Below are 23,995 nucleotides of genomic sequence, written 5' to 3' on the forward strand. Positions count from 1 at the left end.
AACATGTGTCCAGAACACGCCACTTAAGAAACAAGCAAACAAACATAAAAACCCTCTTAACTCAATACTAAAAAGGTAAATACCCCACTGAAACGCGGGGAAAGAATATGAGTACACATTTCTCCAGGGAAGATATACGAATGGCCATTACTCACATGAAAAGATACTCAACGTCATTAGCCATCAGGGAGATGCACATCAAAAATGGCACCACTTTATACCCACTAGGATGGCTGTAGTCAAAAAGACAGACAAGAATCGGTGTTGGTAAGGATGTGGAGAAATTAGAACCCTTATGCTGGTGGGAATGTAAAATAGTGCAGCCACTTTAGGAAAGAATTTGGAAGGTACTTAGCTGATTAAACAGCTTTATCATATGACCCAGCAATTTTACTCCTAGGTTTGTACCCAAGAGAAGCGAATACATTTATCCCCACAAAAAACTTGTGCATGGATGTTCATAGCATTTTATTCATAATCTCCAAAAAGTGGATACAAACCAAATACAAATCAGAAGATGAATGGATAAAGAAAACATGCTGTATCCATGCAATGGAATAAATATTTGGCCATAAAAAATAACCAAGTACTGATATATGCTACAAGGTGGATGGATCTTGAAAACACCATGTTCAGTGAAAGATGTCAGACACAAAAGAGCACACAGCATATGACTCCCTTTGTATGAAATACCCAGTAAAGGCAGATCCATAGGGAGAGAATAGATTAATGGTTGCCTAAGTCTTTGGAGACTGAGAAGAATAAATATTGGGTTTCTCCTTGGAGTGATGAAAACATTCAAAAATTAGGGGGTGTTGATGGTGGTACCACTTTGTGAATATACTAAAGGCCATGGAACTGTACACTTTAAAGGCATAACATGGTATATAAACTATTTTAAATAAAGGACACAGACAGTGAAAGGTGGGAGTGGAGACGAACCAGTGGGTCATTTACAAGAAGATGAAGAAAAATGAGGATGCAGCAAAGGTCACTGAAAGAATCCGGAGTGTCCTAGAAAAGGCTTACAATGTATGAGTGGCCCTCAGGAGAATCGTGTTGATGAACTATGATTAAAATGGAGGAAGTTAGCTAACTAGAGATAAAGGGGGGAGAAATAGATAAATACGACTAAAATAAATGTAACTAAAAAAGTGGATAGCATGGGGAAAAAAGAAATGTAGAAGTGGATAAGGCCATTTGCACAAGATTCTTTTTTGGAAAGATGTGAAATCTTATGCCTGGTTTAACAAGAGGTATTACAGGAAAAGATGGGTGATATTTCTACATGGTATTATAAGTTTATGTTATAAAGAAGGGACAAGAGGATATATATATGTATATCCACATATATCTCTCTCTATATATCATATATACACCTATCTCTCTACATATATGTCTCTATATATATCATATATATACCTATCTCTATTTATCTCTATAATATATATACACCTATCTCTATGTATATCTTTATATAATATATACCTACCTCTCTCTATATATCTACATATTTTATATATATATATATATATATACCTATCTCTATATCAATATCTATCTATCTATCTGTCATATGCCTAAGAAAAAGCACAACTGAGTCATCTAAACCATTATTAAGATATATTAGTAAAGTTATAGCAGCCACTTTGAGAGACAGAAAACATTTCTCAATCCAAACTGGAAACAATTCTTCATTCCAAAATTGTTTTCCCAACTCCAGTACAAATCTTAGGTGTCTTTGGTAGAATTGGTAGTGTTTCTCTGGGAGATGATCTCATACCTCCGTCTATAGTGAAATGTGTATCTTTATAATAATGCATGTATTCAAGCTGCCTGTTGGTGACTAGACCCACTGCACAGGGCACAGCCTTTTTCCCCATAATATCGGAGCCTAGAATAAAAGCCTCTGCACTGAATACAACAAAAACCAGTGCCTGCAGTCTCAAATAATTAAAGGGATCAAGAGTCTTGCAATTGATTTATTTGCATGAAGACCCCAGCTCATCCATGTCTAATGGCTGTTATGTCAGAGGAATGTTGCATTTACCATTCTAAAATAGTTCTGATTTTTTATACTGAGAATTGCACACTTCTTTCCAAAGAGCTATTATTATTATTTTTTTTTAATCAAAGGAAAAACTGCCCTACCCATTAGATGGGACTTACCCAATCCATATGTTACTATGTAATCTTATTTGAAAAATACATTTTACATTGTTAAATGCACGGTGTATCTGCCATTTCTGCATTACGTTTTGATCCCTAAGACATTCACTTTGATCCTTATGTCCCCAAGGTTTATTCTCATAAAGCCCATGACTGATTGACGTATGATTGGACAAAACCAGGAGAGTTATATTAGAACAGAATATGCCCTTTGTGGTATCACTGCCGTGGTGAGTGTGGACATGTGCATATTCATTCCATGCTTCCTGTAAAACATGCAATCCATACTTTCAGGCAAATGTGCGGGGAAAAAAAAAGAAAAATGATCTGCAGGCCACAATATGTATAGTCCTGGAGTGTTTCAGCCTCTGTGGGCTTTAAAAGTCCCACTCTGATTGCCTTTTAGAGATTTTTCAATGATCTGACTTGGAAGGATTAATTCCTTGAATACATCTAGGAAAGGAAGAAAAGGTACATAGGAAGAATGCAGGTATTTCTCTTTCAGGCATTGTTTAAAAACCATTTATCTGATGGAATGATTGCCAGAGACTTAATATCCAGCTCACCCCAGTCAAGCTAATGTATCTTGGCTCTTAAATTCAATACTCCTCCTTGGAACTTTCCAGTTTCCCTGCTGCCCCATACTCAAATGCCCACCACACCTTTCCTTTCATTTAGAGTGATGTTTATGTGTGTTTTTCCCCATGAAGACAGACACTACTTTATCCTAATCAACGAAAAATGATCAACCCTTCTTTTGCTAGGTGAGAAGCAAAATGAGGAAAGCACACAAAGCAGAGAAAGAGGTTTCTTTCATTTAGAATGGATCTTCTTAAGAGACTCTGTTTTGGATGTAAACATGTCCAGGAAAAGAGCATTTTAAAAAAATGTATACCCCGTGTGATTATTACTGACATGACACCTTGGAATCAATTAACTGGAAAATATGTACTTATTAAATATAATAAGAGTATCCGAGCATCAAGTGTATCGGGGCATTGTGATTTCCATAAATGGCTATGCATGTACAAGTAACAGGCCAACTTCTCTTAAGAAATTCTGAATCGTTCATAAAGAGATCAAGGAAATTCTCTGCCATAAGGCACATGCTAGTCAATAATTTTGTGCATTTGAGATTGAAAAAAAAAGTCTTTTCTGCCTCCTCATCACCACCCCGCGTCCTTTCACATTGTCTTTATTTGCTGCAGACTTTTACTTTCCTCTGTGGCCCTCTGTCACCTCACAGCGAGGGACCCTCTTTGTTCTGCTGCTCATATCAACCTTTGCATAAAAGGCATCTGTCTCATGTCAGGGTCTTTATTCCACCGCAGTGGCTTCCATATCTACCCCCCGCCGTGTGCCTGCAAAATCCCAGAGGCAAGAGGGATCATCCACAACCAAGCCAATTCCTTAATTGCAGAGCAAATCAAATTAATGCAATGGGCATTTGTAGCCACCAGGAGGCAGAAGAGGAAAACCCAAGTAAATGATCATTGATACAAAACCTGGCTATGATGTTTCTGTCCAGAGTTCTGGCTCTTATCAACACACGAGCAACAACAGAGACCAGATTACAGCATCTCCGAATGAGTATTAAATGCACGGAGAGCTACTGATGAAGACGATGAAAGACATTGGCGGGGGGGGGGGGCAGGGCAAGGGGGAAGCATCTTGTGTATTTTCCTTTTTGCATAACTTTAGGATCAGGGAAGCTATGCCAACCCTCCCTTCCCCCATGCACTGTGTCCATCCTACGACCGTGTTATCTAGGGGATATACCGCCCTCTAACCCTCAGTCCGTCTTGAGCCACATCAGGGAGCTTTGCAGAAATGAGTCCAGGAGCCTGTTGCCAGGCTGGCCGACCCCCTCCGCCCACCACAGAGGGTCTTCTTCTAAGGGCTTTCAATCTCCCCTCCCACCCTCCTTCCGTTCTGGGGGTGCGACTGGTCCCACATCACGTGTCTGGCCTCTGCCCCCATTTTCTCACACGTCTCCCAAACCTCCTGTACTTTTCCACTTTTTCTTTTCCCTCAGTGCAATACTTCATCCTTCCTCTCTACCCATTTAGCTTCTTACAGCATTCTTCCATCCCTAAACAACGCGCAGTTTCTCTCTGAGGATGGATAAAGGAAGCTTTTCCCGGTCACAAATCTGATCAGGGGAAATCTGAGCAGAGAGGGAAGAGGATGGACTTAGGGGGTAGCAAGGAGATCCTTGAAAGGAAAGACGGTATTTTTTTCTTTATAGATACCTTGATGAGAACTTTTGACTTGATAAGGAAGATGTGTTCCATGAGTAACTTAAAAGAAAATCCGACCCAATCAAAAAATGGGCAGAACACCTAAATAGACATTTCTCCAAAGAAGCCCTACAGATGGCTAAGAGGCACATGAAAAGATGCTCAACATCACTAATTATCAGAGAAATGCAAATCAAAACTACAATGAGGTAGCACCTCACACCGGTCAGAACGGCCATCACCAGAAAGCCTACAAATAATAAATGCTGGAGAGGATGTGGAGAAACGGGAACCCTCCTGCACTGTTGGTGGGAATGTAAATTGATACAGCCACTATGGAGAACAGTATGGACGTTCCTTAAAAAACTAAGAATAGAACTACCATATGATCCAGAAATCCCACTCCTGGGCATATATCCTGAGAAAACCATAATTCAAAAAGACACATGCACCCCAATGTTCATAGGAGCACTATTTACAATAGCCAGGACATGGAAACAACCTAAATGCCCATAGACAGATGAATGGATGAGAAGATGTAGTGTGTATACACACACACACACACACACACACACACACGCACACACATACAATGTGATAGTACTCAGCCATAAAAAAGAATGAAATAATGCCATTTGCAGTGACATGGATGGACCTAGAGATGGTCATACTGAGTGAAGTAAGTCAGACAGAGAAAGACAAATATCATATAATATCACTTATATATGAAATCTAAAAACATGGTACGAATGAACTTATTGACAAAACAGAAATAAGAGTCACAAATGTAGAAAACAAACTTATGGTTACTGAGGGATTAGGGTGGAGGGACGAATTGGGACATTGGGATTGGCATATACACACTACTATATATAAAATAGATAACTAATAAGAACCTACTGAATAGCACAGAGAACTCTACTCAATACTCTGTAATGACCTATATGGGAATAAAATCTAAAAAAGAGTGGATATATGTGTATGTATAACTGATTCACTTTGCTGTACAGCAGAAACTAACACAACATTGTAAATCAGCTATACGCCAATAAAAATTAATTTAAAAAAAAAGAAAATCTGTAGTAAAAGAGAAAAACAAAGAAAAGAAAAAAAAAAAAAAAGGATTCTTAGGGGAAAAAAATGGTGAAAGTACCAAATAGTAAATATCTTTAACTCCCAAGTGAAAGAGAAATGTAAATCGGAAATTGACATTTTTCAGCAGAGGTACGTAAGGCATGTTAGAATCACTAAATACCCCTGATGTAAACTGCTTGTGCCCACATGGAATTCAGATCATAGCTCTCTGAAGGCAGGTATCAAGCCTCTCCTCCAATGATTCCGGACCCCTTTTATGAACGGAATCTGACATGGAACAGCAGTATATCAAACAGGTAAAGGTGAAACTGCTCTGGCTGATGTCAAAGGGCTTCCTCCAAATGCCAGCCCACCCACCTTCCATTTCAATGGAGACTAAGACCCCGCAAAGGAGACCAGAATGCCACGTGGCCACACCATTACAGCATGCATAGAGCTCAAATCATGTGCCTTTCATTCAAATGCTCTTCCTGCTGTGCGTTTATTTCAAACCATTTCCATCTTCCATTTAAAGTTATGACACCAATGAACGAAAGTAGTCTCACGCAATTAATAACCTTAAAGAGAAAGGCAACTTCAGCAACACCATTACACAACCTTCCCTGAGATAAAAACTTTGAGGGCAGCTCATTTTTCACTTTTTGAAAAATGAGTAGGTCTTTCTGATGCTTTTGTAATCCTTGAAAAAGTCAGTTATATAAACCTATGGACAACATTTCAAAAGACTATAAGATACCTGTCAGGTGAGAAATCCACTGAAGTTGAAACGGGAGGGAAGGGGATAGGGCACAACCTCTAAAAGAATGACATAGCCCTTAAGGATCTGACATAAACTGATTAGAATCAATTAGATCCAAGATGGCGGAAGACTTGACTTCCAGTGGACCTTGAGCCTCATTAAATGCCCACTGTAATACATTAGCATCTAAATGACACACCTATAGGCGCCAGGACAGTTCCGAGGCCAACTATAAAGGGCCAAAAAGTCAGTGGTGGCCCAATTCCTGGAAATCTCCACCCCCTCCCCAAAATACTTGGACTAATCCTCCCATTCATTAGCCTATGAAACTACCCAGCCCATAAAAACTAACCACCCCACATTTCGCGGCCTCTCGCTTTCTGAGATGGCCCACACTCTGTCTGTGGAGGGTGCTTCTCCCAAGGCTGTTCTCGCCTTTTGAGACAGACCGCGTTCTGTCTATGGAATGTGTATCTCTCTAAATAAATCCACTTCTTACCCATCCCTTTGTCTCTCACTGAATTCTTTCTGCGACGAGACATAAAGAACCTGAGCTTCGTTCAGTTCTGAGACCAGGTGTGTGATCTCAATCAAAAGACAGTGGGTTCAAGTCCCAACCTGGGTTCTGGCCGGGTTGGAGTCCCGGCCCATGGGTTCAAGTCCCAGTCTGGGTTGTGCGGTTTCAAAGTCATTCTCTGGGTCAATGGTCTTAATTCCATTTATTGGCCACAGACAGCAACAAGGCAACAGGATGGGCGTAAGAGGTTAGACACCTGACTAGCTGATAAAGTCTTAGATCTCCTGTGTCTGAGAGCTTTGACTTTACAAATGCCATCGTTGGGGCCAATACCACATCACCATGCACCATAGTAGACCATCAATGATGATTTGATGAAAATGCATCAGCGATGAAGGACCCGCTTTGAGGAACATAAAAATACGGTGTAAGCATCGAATCGCAATTTTGTATCTAGATCAACCATAGGCACATCTGACGTTTCGTGCGATTAGAGAAGCTGAATCTGATATAAAGATTTGCACTCTGTTTCCTAAGGTAGTTCACCTAATTCATACTGTTAGACCAGGGTTCCAATGCCGGCTCTAATCCCTACAACCTGTACCACTGTGAGTCTATCCCATCACCTCTGAGCCTTTGTTTCCCCAAAAGTAAGATAAGGGAACCCTTCCAAGGGAGTGTGTGAGGATTAAATGAAGGAGCATCTACAACGTCCAGTGATGGCCACACCACAGGCTCTCCATGAGTTTGGTGCTAAAGCATACAGATAAGACTGTTTCAAAGCAAAGTAGTTTAAAGCCCGCATGAGGCATCAAATCATAGGATAACCAAAAAGGTAATACCCTCTCAGCTAACCTAAAATCAGCATTTGAATGGAGGTCTAATTAACCAACTGAAGATGCAAATTAGAGACGATTAATGAAGGAAAGCAAAGGTAAGAGCCACCCATAAATAAATTCCAGGTATTTCCAACAATAAGCCTCAGCGAGGAGATTCCTCTTATATAGCAATGGTCTTTGAACAATCATCATGAAAAAAAATAGAGGCAGATTTGATAGAACTCAAGTTTTAGCTATGTATGCTTTCCTAATGGCAAAGGTATACAGCAGGACGAATAGGAAATATGCTTTAAAAAGAGATCTCCTTTGAAAATAAATGGACCACCAGTTTGTTCATTAGACCTTGTGTGGGTACGAATAATTACTTTATAGCTGTGATGGTACATCCCAGTTTGCCTGGAATAATCCCAGTTTATTAAGAGCATTATTAAAAATTTTCAAAGTGTCCTGGATTAGATAATAAATTACATGCTCAACGGCTAGCAAGGTTGTGTGATGCAGTTCTGATTAAAGAAAATATTCACTGTTCAAAAAGCACGTGCGAAGATCCTGTCATCTGTCTCTTATTACGAGTGTCTTATCATCGCTTTTGTTTAATTAAGGTGGTTCCGTTTAGACGTCAGTATTTGACAGATATTACCGTTTTGGCCAGTCGCAATGTTTTTCAGTGGATCAACACTGATGGTAATAAGATGTCCAAGGCTATTAATAACACTGGAAATTATCACCTGTCTGGGTTTACTGGCTCCTAGTTCTGGGCTATGAAACTTCACGTACGTAAACCCGTTGGACGTTTATATGGTATGTACAATAACCTTGCCAGAGAGAGGATGGGACCACCTTTTAGAGAGACTCAGAAAAAAATCAGCTGACTTTCTCAATGTCACAGCACAGACACCAAGTAGTTCATTTTTATCGCATTATAAAAATCCATGTTCTTTCCACGCCAGCCTCCTGCTTCCCTCTGACCATCATCCAACTTTCTAAACCCTTCTTTTGGGTAGGAAAACAGCATTTGTTACTCTGTAAAAGAACGGTAATCATCTCAAACAATGCTTTTCTATTCCTTGGGCAGAAAAATAGCATTTATGAATTTATTCCTTTTGAAAAAAAAACTAAAACACTATTTCAACATTTTGGTAAAAACATCTATTCCTATCAGAGTGCTAATGGAGACGATCATCACCGTGCATGCTGTACCATTTTACCGGATCCTTTTTAAAAATATCTGGATGCCAAGGGTCTGAAATATTTTTCGAGAGTGATACTAGTGATTTCCTGCAAGCAAAAAGTAAATGGCCACCGTACAGTCTTCCAGAGGACGGTAGCCCGTGCAAGATCCCTGACAACAATAAACCAAGTCCCATTTAAAAAATCTCTATCGCCCTGTATAATCAGCAAAGTTGGCACACTGCACTCCATCAGATAAAAAGGGGGTCTGTGGTGCTGGGCTTCACACTAACTCATTCGTGGAATGTAAATAGACCGGCTTGGAGATGCTAAATTGCTTCTTTTATTTCCATGCCATAACTCTCACAGCCCTCTGTTATCTTACCAAGATGTTTTTCTTTTTAACTCTCAGCAGCAAAAGGTAAAATTAAAATTGTTCAATGAGAAAAGTTCTAAAAGCAAGCTTTTGTTTTTCTTCTTTTCTTAAAAAAAAAATGAAGGTGTGTATAATTCCCACAGTACTTTTCCAGATTCACAAATGGGCCAAATAGATAAGAGATCACTGTGTAAAGCTGCTTAATACCAGTTTGGCGTTAAACGGGGGAGAAAATCGATTTCTTTTGAAATCTAACCTTTTAAGTCACATCACCACCACGTTGTGCAGGCAGGAGGACGCTTTGTTATTCCACTGAAGCAAAGACTCACCCAAAGCCCATTGCTTTGTTCAGAAAGCAGCGCCCCGACCTGGTGATGCTCCCAAGGGACGCCCACACCGCCCTCTTTGAAAGGGCTGCTAGCAGCAAGCCCTGGCCCGTGGCTTCCCTTGCCCACCTCTTCCTTAGAATGGACCTTTTGTAAAACATCAAGCAACAACATTTCCGGTTTCAAACACCAGTAGCCAAAGCAACTAGCCAGAGACTTCTGAAAAACACTCAGGGAGGCATGCCATCCTCGCTGCGCGACACAAACGGAAATCATTCCCCAAAGATCTGGCTCCTAGCACCGACGAGAAAAGAAAAGGAAATAAAAACCACAAAACAAGAAGGCTCTAGACTCTGAGGCTTTTTGTTGTGTTTCATCTTAAAACCCTGAAACTTCCAGTACTTTATCGATGCTCCAAAACGCCCAACTTTGCAAACATCTGTGGGTGATGTGCATTCCTAAATTAGAAGGTCATCTACAACCTATCCCCTTACTCTGGGGTCTTCTATAGGTGAATGTTTTCAGTAGTGAATGAAATAAAATGCTCAAAACAAAATTAAAACATCAAGTTGAAAATAAAATATTCTTAGTGATACTTGCCTCTTTGGAGAAAACATTTCTTGTTTGAAACAGGTCCGTTGGTCCATTTTATTTTTCATACTTTTTACTATAACCATCCTGTAACATACAGATCTCATTCTCATAGCCACGCTGCTGTAAACTCAATTTTCTGCATCCTCTCAATGCATTTTTGCCTTGAAAACGAACGTTGTTGCACAGGCTACGGATATTATTCATGAACTGACCAAGAGCAGGCAAAACCACAGAAGAAGGTAAGCTTCAAAATATTAACTTCAAAACATGCTATTTGTTTTTTCCAACCCCCAGTTGGGGAAAAACGAATTTAACACCGAAACAACGGAGAGCTGCTCTTGAATTCCTATGCACTTGGCCAATGTCCTTTCATCATAAATCATAAAATTTACATAAAATGAAAAACCATCAAATTACAAAATTCAAATAGGAGTATTCCATCTCACGTAAATGCAACAGACAAGCAACTCTTCAAGATACAACAGACACAGACAACGCATTAAGGAATTAAGTAAAAGATTTTCCAACAAACGATTAACTGATTAACACACCTACAAAACCACAAAAGAAAGCTAATGTCTACGGCCATTATCTACCATTACCAAGTTATCACCTATTACCAAATGCGTTATCAGACACGTCTCCAAACTGTGTTCATTCCACAGGGTTATGTCGGCTAAGCCCACAGAAAGAAAAGTGCTTTCAATAAAATATCATGTTCATTTGGTCACCTTGGAGGCTGCATTTGTTTGAGGCGGATCCTAGGAAATGAAATTCCTGGATTAAAAAGTGCAAACTTTAAAAAACAACAACAACAACAAAAAAAAAAACAGACGGCGCTGCATGAACGTTAAGGGACAAATATATCTTGCAGCATGAAGTGAGCTCTGTGTAGTAGAGATTTCGAGGAATTAGAGTAACACAGTGGGAATCAACGAGCCCAAAACCAAAAGCAGAACTTCCTCATGGCCTCCTGTGCGGTGATCAGCAAGACGGAATCACTCACCTAGAATCCCCAGGCGGTAGTTAATTGTGATCACGATGACATTGCCGTAGCTCGCTAGGATACTGCCGTCAATCATGTTGCCTGTGCCCTCCATGTAAGACCCACCGTGGATGTACACCATTACTGGCTTCTTAGTGTTCTGGTCATGGATGTCTGGAAAAGAAAGCCAAGTAAGGAAACACAATAAAACATCATGCTGATTAACCAATGCTAAATCAAGGGCAAAGGACGTGGGTGACTTTTCCTAGTTTAGATTGGAATCAATCGCATGGCCCTTTTTAAATTAGGTATGTTCTTTTAAGATGGCCTAAGGAAAATGGTCAATGTTGTTATATTTTCTACTCATAGAAATGACGCAGGCATTGGAAGGAACGTGTATGCAGGTGTAGGTTTCTGTATGTATCTATAACACTAAAAATGCAAGGATGGAGATGAAATACGTCTTCCCTAAAGAGTGCTCACACCTTAGAAGGGCATCTATTACAAAATATATTTTTATCATCTAAGTAAGTGTGAAATCAACGTCAAAATTATAATTTATTTTTACTGTAACTTCTATCTTCGGTCAAAGATGAGCTTATAGATTCATTTTCAACTTAACAACGAGAACATAAAACTGGTAATGAAACCGTAAGCTCTCAATACAGGGCACATGATGACAAAAAACAAATAAATGGTTAAAAATGGTCAACAGGACAGAAATGTGTAAAAACAAAACAAAATGTCCAAGCAAGTGTTTTTTCTCTAATTTACTGATTGCAGGAATATCCCAACTTAAGTGAGGAAAAAAAAAAAGAGAGAGAGAGAGGAGAGCGGGAATAAAAATGGCACAAGATTCCAACCTCAAGATGAAAGTTTGGCAGTGCTACATATTTCTACAGGGAATATAAACTCCCATTGTGATTTGCAACCATAACAATGATGTGAAAATCCTATTTTGCAATGTTCTGTGACAACAGAAGTTTGGAGACCCTATGTCCGTCTGTAGAGCCTACTTTCTGACAAGTTGTGATTAAATAACTTGTTTGGTGTAAATCATTCCTTGGGCTTACCTTGAATGCTGAAGAATCCTGACCTCGATTCTAATGATTTCGGGATATTTAGGTATGTATGTACATATATATGTGTGTGTCATTTGAATATCTGTATATCAAAAGAAAACCAAATGTATCCATGTACATTTATTTTCGTTTTTTCTTAAATAAAGACTTTTTTTCCCTAATTCATGGAGACACTTTTGAACTATCAGAAAGGAATTTTAAGGAAACAAACCACCCTTTGGATGGTGGCTGCATTAGAAAATGAATTACGATCATGATCTCAAAACAGGCTCCTGGGTGCCACCTTACAGCATCCAGAAGGCAAAAGAAACCCCGTGGTCACAGTCAAGTGCAGAAAAAAGTGTCAAGCTGACCATGTGTCTGCAGATATTTAATCCGCCGCAGAACACTATTTTCTCCTGTAAAACTTAAATAGGAAGTAAAAATCATTTTTTAATCCTTCACTCATCATATGCTACGTGGAATTTTTAAATAAATCACTGCCCCTATAGGGGTCTGGCATTTTACACGATCCACCCCTCTCTCTGGATTCTGATTTGCTGTGTTAGCCCTTATTTATGTTACCATTCTGCAGTAGGCTGCACGCTACTCTACTGTGGGAAAGGAAGGAGTTGAGATTTTGAGGGCTGCTTTACGGGGTTCCCTCAGAGAAAACGTTAGGTTAACAGCTCTTACCTCCAAGACACCAAGAACAAAGTTCTCATGAGGTTGAGGAAGAAATAACCAGATGTCAGATTCGTTCAAAGTTAAAAAAAAATCATCATAGTTTCTTGGTATGAAAGGAAAACTAGACGGCATGTTAACAGTAATAAAGGTGACTGGTGAGCATTGTGAAAACAGATCCTAATGATCAAAAGGGAATAATACACTGAGAAGCCAGAGAAGAGCAAGATGCAAATTAACACCCGTAGTTGGTTATACAGGGATATGGATAAAACTGCAGGTGTTCTGAGGCCTCACAAAGGAGAGGCTAGCTGCTGATTCAGGTGCAGGTATGATACTCCAAGGCCATCAGAAGAACTTTCTTAGAGGGTTATTAGAAGCAGGGAGAACCCTATGAACGCAGGTTAAAAAAAAAAAATTAACTAACAGTAGTGTTGAGAGAATAGCGGGCACGAAAGAGCAACATTGGCAAAACTTCTTTTCTCGTAGAGCCACTGATTTATGAAAAAAATCAAGGAGGGCAGGCAAACCAAGCAAGTGACAAAAAGGGACTTTGAGGGCAGTTTTGCTTCCCAGCAAGGATAGCTCCCCACTGCACTTTAAACTGCCTTTCAGCCCGGGAACCAAAGGTCCATTGAGGGCCTTCAACGTTTTAAGGTAAATAAACGGAGATCCATGCATTCTGCTACTCAGATGGGAAAAACATGTTTTCACCCAGCTTACACAGCCTTAGAGCCAGCAAAGGCTGACTTTAAACATTTCTTTTTTTTCTTTTCTTCTAAACCGTTTATTCTGCTGAAGGAAGAGGACACAACGTGCTAATGATGGTTCAGATGTCATATTATAGCTTCCATCTTTAAAAAAAAAATCACTTTACTTCTAGTGTATCATCTGTCAAACAATTTGAGATCCTTCAAGAAGAAACTCTCCACAGCAGCTAAACATTTTTTGGGGAAAAATGTTCTTAAAGCAGCTGTGGTGTGAAGACAAAGATGCATAGATCTAACTTTTTGACAAATTTCAATTCCATCCCCCCTTTTTTTTTTCTTTAAAGCTGCTAAAAGGCAGTTCTGAAAGAAACATCTCTTTAAGACACTTTTTCATGTATTTTACTGTGAGCCAGAGAAGATTCTTTGAAAACCCTATTTTGGAATCAGTATGTTTGGGAAAAAAAAAAAAAACAGTAAAAACAAACAAAAACGGAAATGTCAGCCCCCTGAAAAGTTCTACTGAGGTGTCTCAATGTCCACAGAAGAAATTAAGAAGACCAAAGCTCCAAAATACAAAATTATGAAATAACATTCGGAAGGAAGAAAAGAAAGCATACATGCATGTTTTAAAATTTCATTTTCTCTTCTTGTGACCATGCCAAAAAAAAAAAGAAAAAGAAAAAGAGTTTCCTTGTAAATGGCATTTTGTTACTCACTTCATACTGAGAAACATTTATACATGTTCTCCCAGGTGATTTGCAGTCATCTAGATGGTCATTAGGATTAAAAATGACAGTGGTTTCCAAACAAGAAGAAAATAAAGAAGCACACAAAAGTGTACTCACTTCAGATAAGGGAGGAAAAACAGGTTGAAATGAAAAAAAAAAAAAAAAAAAAAGAACGATAGATATAAAATCATGCACCAAGGTCGAGCTTTGAAAAACACAAAAAATACCTTCATCTTCACCACGGTCATTACTGGTTATATCATCAGCGTTTTTCTTTGTGTTGGCTCCTGGTGTCATATTGAGAAGGACAATAAAGGGAAAAAAGAGAATTCAAAAACAACAGGTTTGCAAAAAAGTCAGAAGAAAGAGAAATACTACCCAGTAAAAGAAAAAAAAATAATGTCATACAAAAAGTTGAAATCTGTTACATTTGGATTTCAAAAACATGAAATAGGGAGATGCAAAATGCATATAAACATAAATATGTCAAGAAGAACAAATTCAAAATGTTACTTGCAAAAAATATTAGATACTCTGTGAAAATGCAGTTTGGGGGTTAAAATGATATTACTGCAAAAAAAAAAAACTAATGTGAGTTGAAAAAAAAAGAAAATTATTTTAAAAAGGGTTTCTCACATTTTATAAAGAAATGCATATGAAGTATTCAAATGTTCCTCTAGTTTTAACATGTTATAATCTAGATACATTTTTGAAATGTCACTGATAGAGTTTGCTTTAGGAAATTCCATAATGTAAGAAGAAACACATTTAAACAATAAACATGAAAGAACTTTAATCAAAATATCTTAAAACCAACATTAGTTTCATGCATAAGAACTTAAACGCACAACATTCATAATAAAAATCAGAAATGTCGCTACTTTATTTAAATCATGAAGACTCACCTATCCCCAGTAGCTAGAGAATATTGCACATTATTTATTCCTTTTGTCTACTGTAAACAAACTACCACTTTCAATAAGTATTTCTGAAGTCAAGATAAAACAGTATAAAAAATTTTTTTCTGTGTTTGAAACACTTATTAAATATTGCTTGAATGTTATTGCTATTTGTAAAAATAAATAAATAAATAAATGAAGTCACCTACCTGGATGACCTGCAACATAAACCACCTTGAAATTTCCATGTAGGCAAAATGAACAGAGGGTCCCTTAACCACGCCAAAAAAAAAAAAAAAAAAAAAAAACGGAAAAAAGGTAAAATACAAAACTCTCCTATGCTCTCTGTATGCAGTGTGCCATTTTGGTTTTTCTATTTTCCAGATACAAGAAGCTAAAACATTCAATACCACTTGAGTTGTTTAATTAGCTCAACCGCCTTCTTTTTATAGACAGGCACAGCCCACAGGTATACCTATGGCAGTTCTGGATAACTCTTATTGTGGCCATCAATTAAAATGGTCTTTGCCTTCCTCCATGGATACATGGGTTAAGGGAGAGGAAATTTAGTCACTATCACCCACAACACTTGTAGCTGGAAAAACTCCTTCAGTTCCACATACCTCAGAAGGGCTTAAACATATTTTGAAACCAAGATCTGAAGTTGCTGGTTTTATAGCTCAATTCGGGTTGATTATGGTCAATTCCATGTGGATAAACAAGCAGAACTGGGAGGGTAGGTGGAAACCTGATTCCTTCTATTTGTTGATTTTTGAGATTTAAATTTTCCCACTGTAGACAATTTCAAGTTACCAATCTAAAGTCATTGACAAGAGCTTGGAAAAGAAATGCCCAAGACCCTTTGAAACTCAAGCCTACTACTAGTTTCATGTCATCTACTTGAAAGTAGAATGGAGTCTTCAAGGAGACCACCTTTTTTCCTTACAGCACGTTCAAGTCCAATCTTTTAGAAAGTACCATGACACTAGCGTGTCTGCCTATTATAGTCGTCAGCTTAACATGGAAACCAATTCACGTCCTAGAATTCCACTGCATTGAAAGAACTTAAAACAAAGTAAAAAAAAAAAAAAATCTCATCAAATTAGCTCCATTGTCTTTTGGGTTGTTTTGGTCAGAGTTTATCAACATAAAACTTATTTCAAAGCTATCTCATGGGCTGACTTTATGGCAAAATCATGTTAAGAAGCGTATAAGAAATGCCTTTCTTAGAGAAACAGGCTACACGGATGATAGAACTAAAGTCCTTCTCATTTCTGAAAAACATTTCAATTTTTTGAAGATTTTCTAAGTTTGTAGAGAAACAGGTCACCTCTTTCATTAAAAAAGAGAAGACACTAGAAAAACAAAGGTGTAGTCAAAACACATGCAATGGATTAGGGGAGAGAAAATGTTGTCTGATGAAGCTGATTCCTTCCCAGAAAATGTGTCCCTTTAAGAAGTTTGACCAACTCTTCTGAGCACCAGCTTTCCCACAGCAGTCGGCATTCAGAAAGGTCTTTAATTAGGACTCCATACCTGGACTTTGCCTTTCCCATGAGCCTGTCCTAATATCCCTGCCTTCTTCTGGATTTTCTTCCTATAAAACTCTTCTGTCTTCCCAGCTGCAGCTGGAAACTCAGGCGCATGACCGCTGGCCTGGCTCAAACCCAAACAAAGGCCATTCTGCAAGGTCTGGGGTGAGTTAAATGCCAGAGCTCTTTCCCAAGACCCAATGCTCAATGTCTTCACGCTCACCATCAACGCGTGAAATCTGAGTAATCTGAAATTCTTCCCGGGGCAGGAGGAGAGGCAGTATTCAAGGAAACTTCCCGCCAAAGATGGAGGAAGATTTCTAAAGATTTACAATGCTTTGGAAATTGGTATAACCTAGATACATCACTGATTAAATGGTAATCCAGGGTAGTCTCTTTGACTCTTTACCAAATTCCTTTGTTCAACCAAGTGTGATTTTTAAGGGCTCTACTGAGGTGTAATTTTAAATCATAAAATCAACTCACCAAGGTGTCAAGTTCAAGGACTTTTTAGTCAACGTATGGAGTTGTGCAACCATGAGCGTAATCCGATTTTAGAATATTTCCTTCACCCCAAAATGATCGCTGGTGTCCGACTGCAGGCATTTGATGTTCCTAACCTCAGTCTCAGTCAACTAGTGACTTAGTCTAGATTTGCCATTTCTGTGCATTTCCTATAAATAAATTCATATAGTATGTAGTCTTTTGTGTCTTGCTTCGTTCACTCAGTATAACGTTTTCAAAGTCCATCCGTGTTGCAGCATTTCATTCCTATTACTCATACAGATGAATGATAGTCTACTGTATGGCTACACCGCATTTTGTTTATCCACTCATCTGGTGACTGCCACGCCATTTGTCTTATTTCCACTTGGTGGCCAGTATGAATAACGCTGCTATGAACACTTATATGCAATATCTTTTATGGATGTATATTTTATCTTGGGTGGATATCAAGGAGTGGAATTGCTATGTCACATGGCACATTTATGTTTAGCACTTTACGAAACTGCCAGACTGTTTTCCAAATCAGCTGCATCACTGTATATTCCCATCAGCAGCATATGCAGGTTCCAATTTCTCCACCTCCTACCCAAGACGTGTTATTATCTGTTTGATTATATGCATCCTAATAGGTGTCAGACGGTGCCTCACTGCGGTTTTAATTTGCATTTCGCTAATGACTTAATCATGTCAAGGATCTTCTCCTCTACTATCTTCTTTGGCGGGATGTCTATTCAAATATTTTCCCCATTTTTTAAATTGGGTTCTTTGTTCCTTATTCTTGAACTGTAATTATATTTTTTAGAGACAGGTCTTTTGCCAGAAAGACGATGTGCAAATCTTTTCTCCCGGTCTGTGTCTTCTCTTTTGATTTTCTCAATGGTGTTTTTTGAAGTGCAAAATTTTTTAATTCTGATAAAGTCTAACTTATCGACTGTTTTTTCTTTTAAAGCTTGTGTTTTTGATATCACATCTAAGAAATTCCACCTAACGAAAGGCCCTGAAGATTTCATGTTTTTTCCTAGATGTTTAAAAGTTTTACTTCTTTTTTTTTTTTTTTTTTTTTTTTAGAAAGCTGCGTTTTTATAGTTACTTTATTTTATTTATTTATTTATTTATTTTTGGCTGTGTTGGGTCTTCGGTTCGTGCGAGGGCTTTCTCCAGTTGCGGCGAGCGGGGGCCACTCTTCATCGCGGTGCGCGGGCCTTTCACTATCGCGGCCCCTCCCGTTGCGGGGCACAGGCTCCAGACGCGCAGGCTCAGCAGCTGTGGCTCACGGGCCCAGCCACTCCGCGGCATGTGGGATCCTCCCAGACCAGGGCGCGAACCCGCGTCCCCTGCATTAGCAGGCAGACTCCCAACCACTGCGCCACCAGGGAAGCCCTAAAAGTTTTACTTCTTATATCTTTCATTTATTTTGAGTCAATGTTGGCGTATGATATGAGGGAAGGTTTGAAATGCATCCTTTATCCAATAGTCTCAGCACCATGTATTGAAAACACTCTCCTTTCCTCAGTGAATTGCTGTGACACTATTCTTGCGAGTCAATTGCATATAAACGTGAGGGTTTATTTCTGGACTCTTTAATTATATCCCCTTCTATATTTCCTTTTTTTAATATTTATTTTATTTATTTATTTTATTTATGTATTTGGTTGCACCTGGTCTTAGTTGCAGCTGGCAGGCCCCTTAGTTGTGGCATGTGAACTCTTAGTTTTGGCATGTGGGATCTAGTTTCCTGACCAGGGATTGAACCCGGGCCTCCTGCATTGGGAGCTTGGAGTCTTAACCACTGTGCCACCAAGGGAAGTCCCCCTTCTATATTTCTATCCACATGAGTATCCCACTGTCCGAGCTTTAGAGCATGTTTTGAAACAGGGAAAGGCAAGTCCTCCAACTTTCTTCTGCTTTTTCAAGATAGTTTGGTTTTTCCAGGTGCTCCGCCACTCCAGGCGAATGTTCCAATGAGCTTGTCAATGGAAGCAAAAAACACCTGCTGAGATTTTGATGGAAATTATTTGCCAAACTACAATTTTAAATTAATTTTATAGAGCAGAGTCTGACCCAGAAACATAATTAGATATCGCCTTTAATGTTCTATGTATATTTAATTTCCCACCCTTTTGTTCTTTTTCCATAAGCTGCTGCAATATTTGTTCTCTCAATTATAACTAATTAAATGGCCTAAAAACCAACTGAGTTCTCTTGACTATCTAATTTAGTTACAATCATGAACTATGTAAATACAGGTGTTAGAGGACACAGGGAAAAAGATTCTGCTGTAATTTATTCCAGAGTAAACCCATCCCGTGCCTGCCGAAAAGGCATTTCAAAGTCCAGACAGGCCCTGAGTTTTCTCCTGGTCCCCAAAAGACCAGAACAATATTCCTTTACATCTAATAATTAGCATCTCCAGCAAACCTCAGTGGGGAAATGGCTCTAAATATTAAAGGGAATACTGAAATAACTTCAAACAAATCTATTCCATTATTAAAATTTAAATACGATTTTATAAATAAAATATCTCAATGTCCAAAGTCCTGAAGGATGTCCATGTTTTTTTATACCTGTTCTTCCGATGTTCCCTTTTAGTGCTTTATCTACATCATTTTCAAAAGTCAAACTATTTAAAATAGTACTTTGTATCATAAATATAATAGGAACCCTTTGTAGACAATTCGGAAAACGGAGACCAACCAGAGTCAATGAGAAAATAAAAGTCTATGGAAAACCTCTAGATGCTGCAGTTAACATTCTGAGGCAGGAAACGAATTTTATAAGTGTTCTTTTTAACATACATTAAGTTATGGTGCCACCAAAGTATGCAAATCATGAAATAAAGTCACCAATGGTGTTATGGGATCACGTCATCTACACAATATAAAGAAATGACAGAACCCAAAAAAACCTTTCCAATTATTGCTCTTAATGCAAGATATCCTATTGAAATGTATTTATCAGCTCATATTGATTTGATTTTTTTTTTTTTTTTTGGTCCCTTCCAAGGGCAAATTCCAAGTCCTACTTTATCTTGTTCTCAAGGAAATATCGTAAAAAGAGCCTGTCTGGCTAAATGCATTGTTTTCCATATGGACGAAGTTGTATACTGGGGTATGGGAGAGATAAATGCTTTCTTGGCCATCACTGATAGGTATGTGATTGATTAGCTAGTCACTGGGCCACAGAGGACTACTTCTTTAATGTAATCAATACTGGTAGGAGACCGGCAAGCAATTAAGATACCCAGGGCTCACTCCAGCACTGAACTGAATGGGACCTGCCCCACCTCAAGCCGTCCTCATTAGTTTATTCACTGGTACACACGTTCCTCCTGCAAACATGTACTGCCACTTCAAGTATGCTGGCCCCGGCCAGGGGAGGAGCGGCAGCTGAGGCAGACACACCCATCCTGGAGGAGGTCACTCCTATCTGAGACAGACTTGCACAGGATGACTTAGATGGGGCTGATGAACGTCTTCATCCATTTGCTCTCTTGGTTGGGAGTTGTCTCTGATGGGAAGGTGCTTGCTTGCTGGGGACGTGGTGGGTACCAATAAGTAAGCACGCATGGGTGAGCTAGGGTGACGGCTCACTTTCGATAAGCAAAGGAGGTGGGCTGCTCTGAGTGGGAGGGGAAGGGGAGCAGGGGCAATCAAGACCCCAGGAGAGGGAAGCAGGGCAGGAACCCCAGTGGGATACCTCTTCTGTCACCCCTACACCTTGATGATGGGCGGTAGCAGAGATAAACACCTGTGGATGAAGAACGTCGCCTGCCATATCAGTAACCAGAAGATGCTGCAACCATCAAGCCCTCAGCCACTGGCACCCGGATGGGATTCAGGATGCAGACGAGTTGCAAACTGGCCCGAGACAGTTAATGTGAGATCAAAGGCATGACTTCGAGGAGCCCAGACTCTTGCATCTTCCCATACATAGAAAAATGCTAAATTCATTACCTTGAGATGTCTGGTTTTCATTAATTAACAGTCGTCTTTTGATGTTCTGATTACCTGGTCTTTGTTGCAAGAGCTCCTCTACATCCAGGCCCCTCCCCTACCTCTTTGCGGCGGCCCCTCAGAGCTATCTGAGTTGCTGTGTCCCACACTTAAGTTCTCAGAAAGTCTGTCAAGGAAACCATAATTCTCAACTTTCAGGTTGTGCGTTTTTTTCAGTCCACACTCTCCACACATAAATCGTAACATATGTTCTAACCTCCACGTTCACATCAATTAGCACAGTGAATCTCAAAGACAACATGAAACATTTTATCTGTGGGTCCATCCAATGTATGTGCCCCTTGAAAACTTGGCACCTACAGAAAAGTTCAGCTTCTGCACTTGAAGAAATCAGCATAGCTGACCTACTCCTTCATGCTTGCTTCTCCCTGAAATCAGAATATCTAAACAAGACCAAGTTACATGACTAACAAAAATAGGTATACATCTGGGAAGCTTGTCTAATGGAACCTTCAACAAAGTGACTCCCTGAAATCAGCATTTGGAATGATTTATTTCTCTTTTTTTTTTTTATACATGCCATGGCAATGCAGGAAGGTCATGTTTGTGATCAGTCCTGAAGGCCACTGTTTAATAATGTGGGGGAAGGGTTTTGGTGACCAGAAAGCCTTAGGAAAAAGAACACCTACAAGGGGAGTGTATGGAAATTTATTGCCCTAAAGTCATCAGCAGAGTTATACTTTGAGAAAAAAGTTCAGAAAGCTATCTCTGAATTTGAAGATGTCTGCTCCAGAATATATAAAGAGATATAGAATCACTGAGTTATAGGATGTAGTTGATTGGCAAAAGTTCCCCAATTTTACAATCCTCCCCGTGATTTTGTGAGTTTGTGTTCCCACCATTTGGATCTTGAAAGGCTTTATGATTTGTTTTTCCAACAGAAAAAAAATGATGATGGACCAGTTCTAAGCCTGGGACCCCAAGTTCCCCATACCTGTGGAGTTCATCATCCAGGTGTGCCAGTCAAGCACAGATGAGCATGCTTGTTGAGAAAGACCTTGTCCAATGGGCACCTGTGACCTGCAAGCTAATCCCACACACAAGAACCTCCCAGCTGAAGACACTCAAGATTTCCAACCCAAAGCACCAGGCACTAAATAAAGGATGACTTAAAAAGCTGAGATTTGGTATACAAACAGCTCCTACAACTCAATAACAAACAAACAAAAAACCCCAATGGAAAAACGGGCAGAAGACCTAAATACACTTTTCTCCAAAGAAGACATACAGATGGCCAACAGATGCTCTGAAAAAGAAACAAGGGCTTTTCTACTCAGGAAAATCTGCATCAGGCAACACAAAGCAAATATTTATTGAAGAAGAATCTTTCCAGAAATACAAATAGCCAATAGGCACATGGAAAGATGCTCAACATCACTAATTATTAGAAAAACACAAATCAAAACTACAATGAGGTATCACCTCACACCGGTCAGAATGGCCATGACCAAAATGTCTACAAACAATAAATGCTGGAGAGGGTGTGGAGAAAAGGGAACCCTCCTACGCTGTTGGTGGGAATGTAAATTGGTGCAGACACTATGGAAAACTGTCTGGAAGTTCCTCAACAAACTAACAGTAGAGCTACCATATGATCTAGCAATCCCACTCCTGGGCATATATCTGGAGAAAACTCTAATTCGAAAAGATACATGCACCCCAATGTTCAAGGCAGCACTATTTACAATAGCCAGGAAATGGAAGCAACCTAATTGTCCATCAACAGAGGAATGGATAAAGAAGATGTAGTGCATGTATACAACGGAATATTACTCAGCCATAAAAAAGAAGGAAATAATGCCATTTGCAGCAACATGGATAGACCGAGAGACTGCCATACTAAGTGAAGTCAGAGAAAGACAGATATTATATAATATCATTTATATGTGGAATCTAAAAAATACTACAAGTGAAACTGTATGCCAAACAGAAACAGACTCACAGACACAGAAAACAAACTTATGGTTACCAAAGGGAGAAGGGGGTAGGGATAAACTAGGAGTATGGGACCAACAGATACAAACTGCTATACATAAAATAGAAAAGCAACAAGGATTTACTTTATAACACAGGGAACTATATTCAATATCTTGTAATAACCTATAATAGAAAATAATCTAAAAAATATAGATGTTTATATATATACTATATCTGAATCACTTTGCTGTACACCTGAAACTAACACAATATTGTAAATCAACTATACTTTAATAAAAGAAAAGGAAAAAAAGAATTGTGCCGCTTAATTTACCTTAGATTGTCACTTCAGGAAAATTAAAGGCATACTTTTGTGATTACAGTAAAAATAGGTCTAATTCTTTCTAACATTCTGGCACTTCAAAATGCCTCACTGCAATAATGGGAATAATAAGAGCAGTGGTTTCTTTTTTTGGGTGGGGTATGTTTTCTTTTTCTCTGACTGGCTTTGGAAGACAGAGAAAAATATGAATAATCATTTTCCTTTCTTGTTTAGCTGGAATTAGGAAGCATTGATTTCACACTTTGCCTGGTAGGAATCAAAATAAATCTAAAACTTTATAGGTGTCTGATATATGTCTATGCTTCTTATTAAAATCTCAGGGCATTGCACAGACTACCATAAGCATTTTTTTTTTTTTTTTTTTTTGGCTGCATTGGATCTTCGTTGTGGTGCACGGGCTTCTCATTGTGGTGGCTTCTCTTGCTTCAGAGCACGGGCTGTAGGAGCGCGGGCTTCAGTAGTTGTGGCACGTGGGCTCAGTACTTGTGGCGCACGGGCTTAGCTGCTCCGTGGCATGTGGGATCTTCCCGGACCAGGGCTCGAACCCATGT

At 39.2% G+C, this 23,995-nt stretch overlaps 1 protein-coding gene across 4 annotated transcripts in view; it reads right to left on the reverse strand.

The window, feature by feature from the left end:
* Positions 1–23,995, reverse strand: part of NLGN4X (neuroligin 4 X-linked) — a 422,841-nt gene that overhangs the window by 113,539 nt on the left and 285,307 nt on the right. For 3 of the 4 annotated variants that reach the window (XM_036841155.1, XM_036841153.1, XM_036841154.1), the window contains 2 exons: positions 14,461–14,520; positions 11,072–11,224 (listed from right to left, as the gene is read on the reverse strand). In XM_036841155.1, the coding sequence (XP_036697050.1) occupies positions 11,072–11,224; positions 14,461–14,520 (213 nt within the window). The remainder of the gene's footprint in view (positions 1–11,071; positions 11,225–14,460; positions 14,521–23,995) is intronic. The other variant, XM_036841156.1, reaches the window with a different exon arrangement.

The sequence above is a fragment of the Balaenoptera musculus genome, chromosome X (genome assembly GCF_009873245.2).
Source record: "Balaenoptera musculus isolate JJ_BM4_2016_0621 chromosome X, mBalMus1.pri.v3, whole genome shotgun sequence".
Lineage (NCBI taxonomy): Eukaryota > Metazoa > Chordata > Mammalia > Artiodactyla > Balaenopteridae > Balaenoptera > Balaenoptera musculus.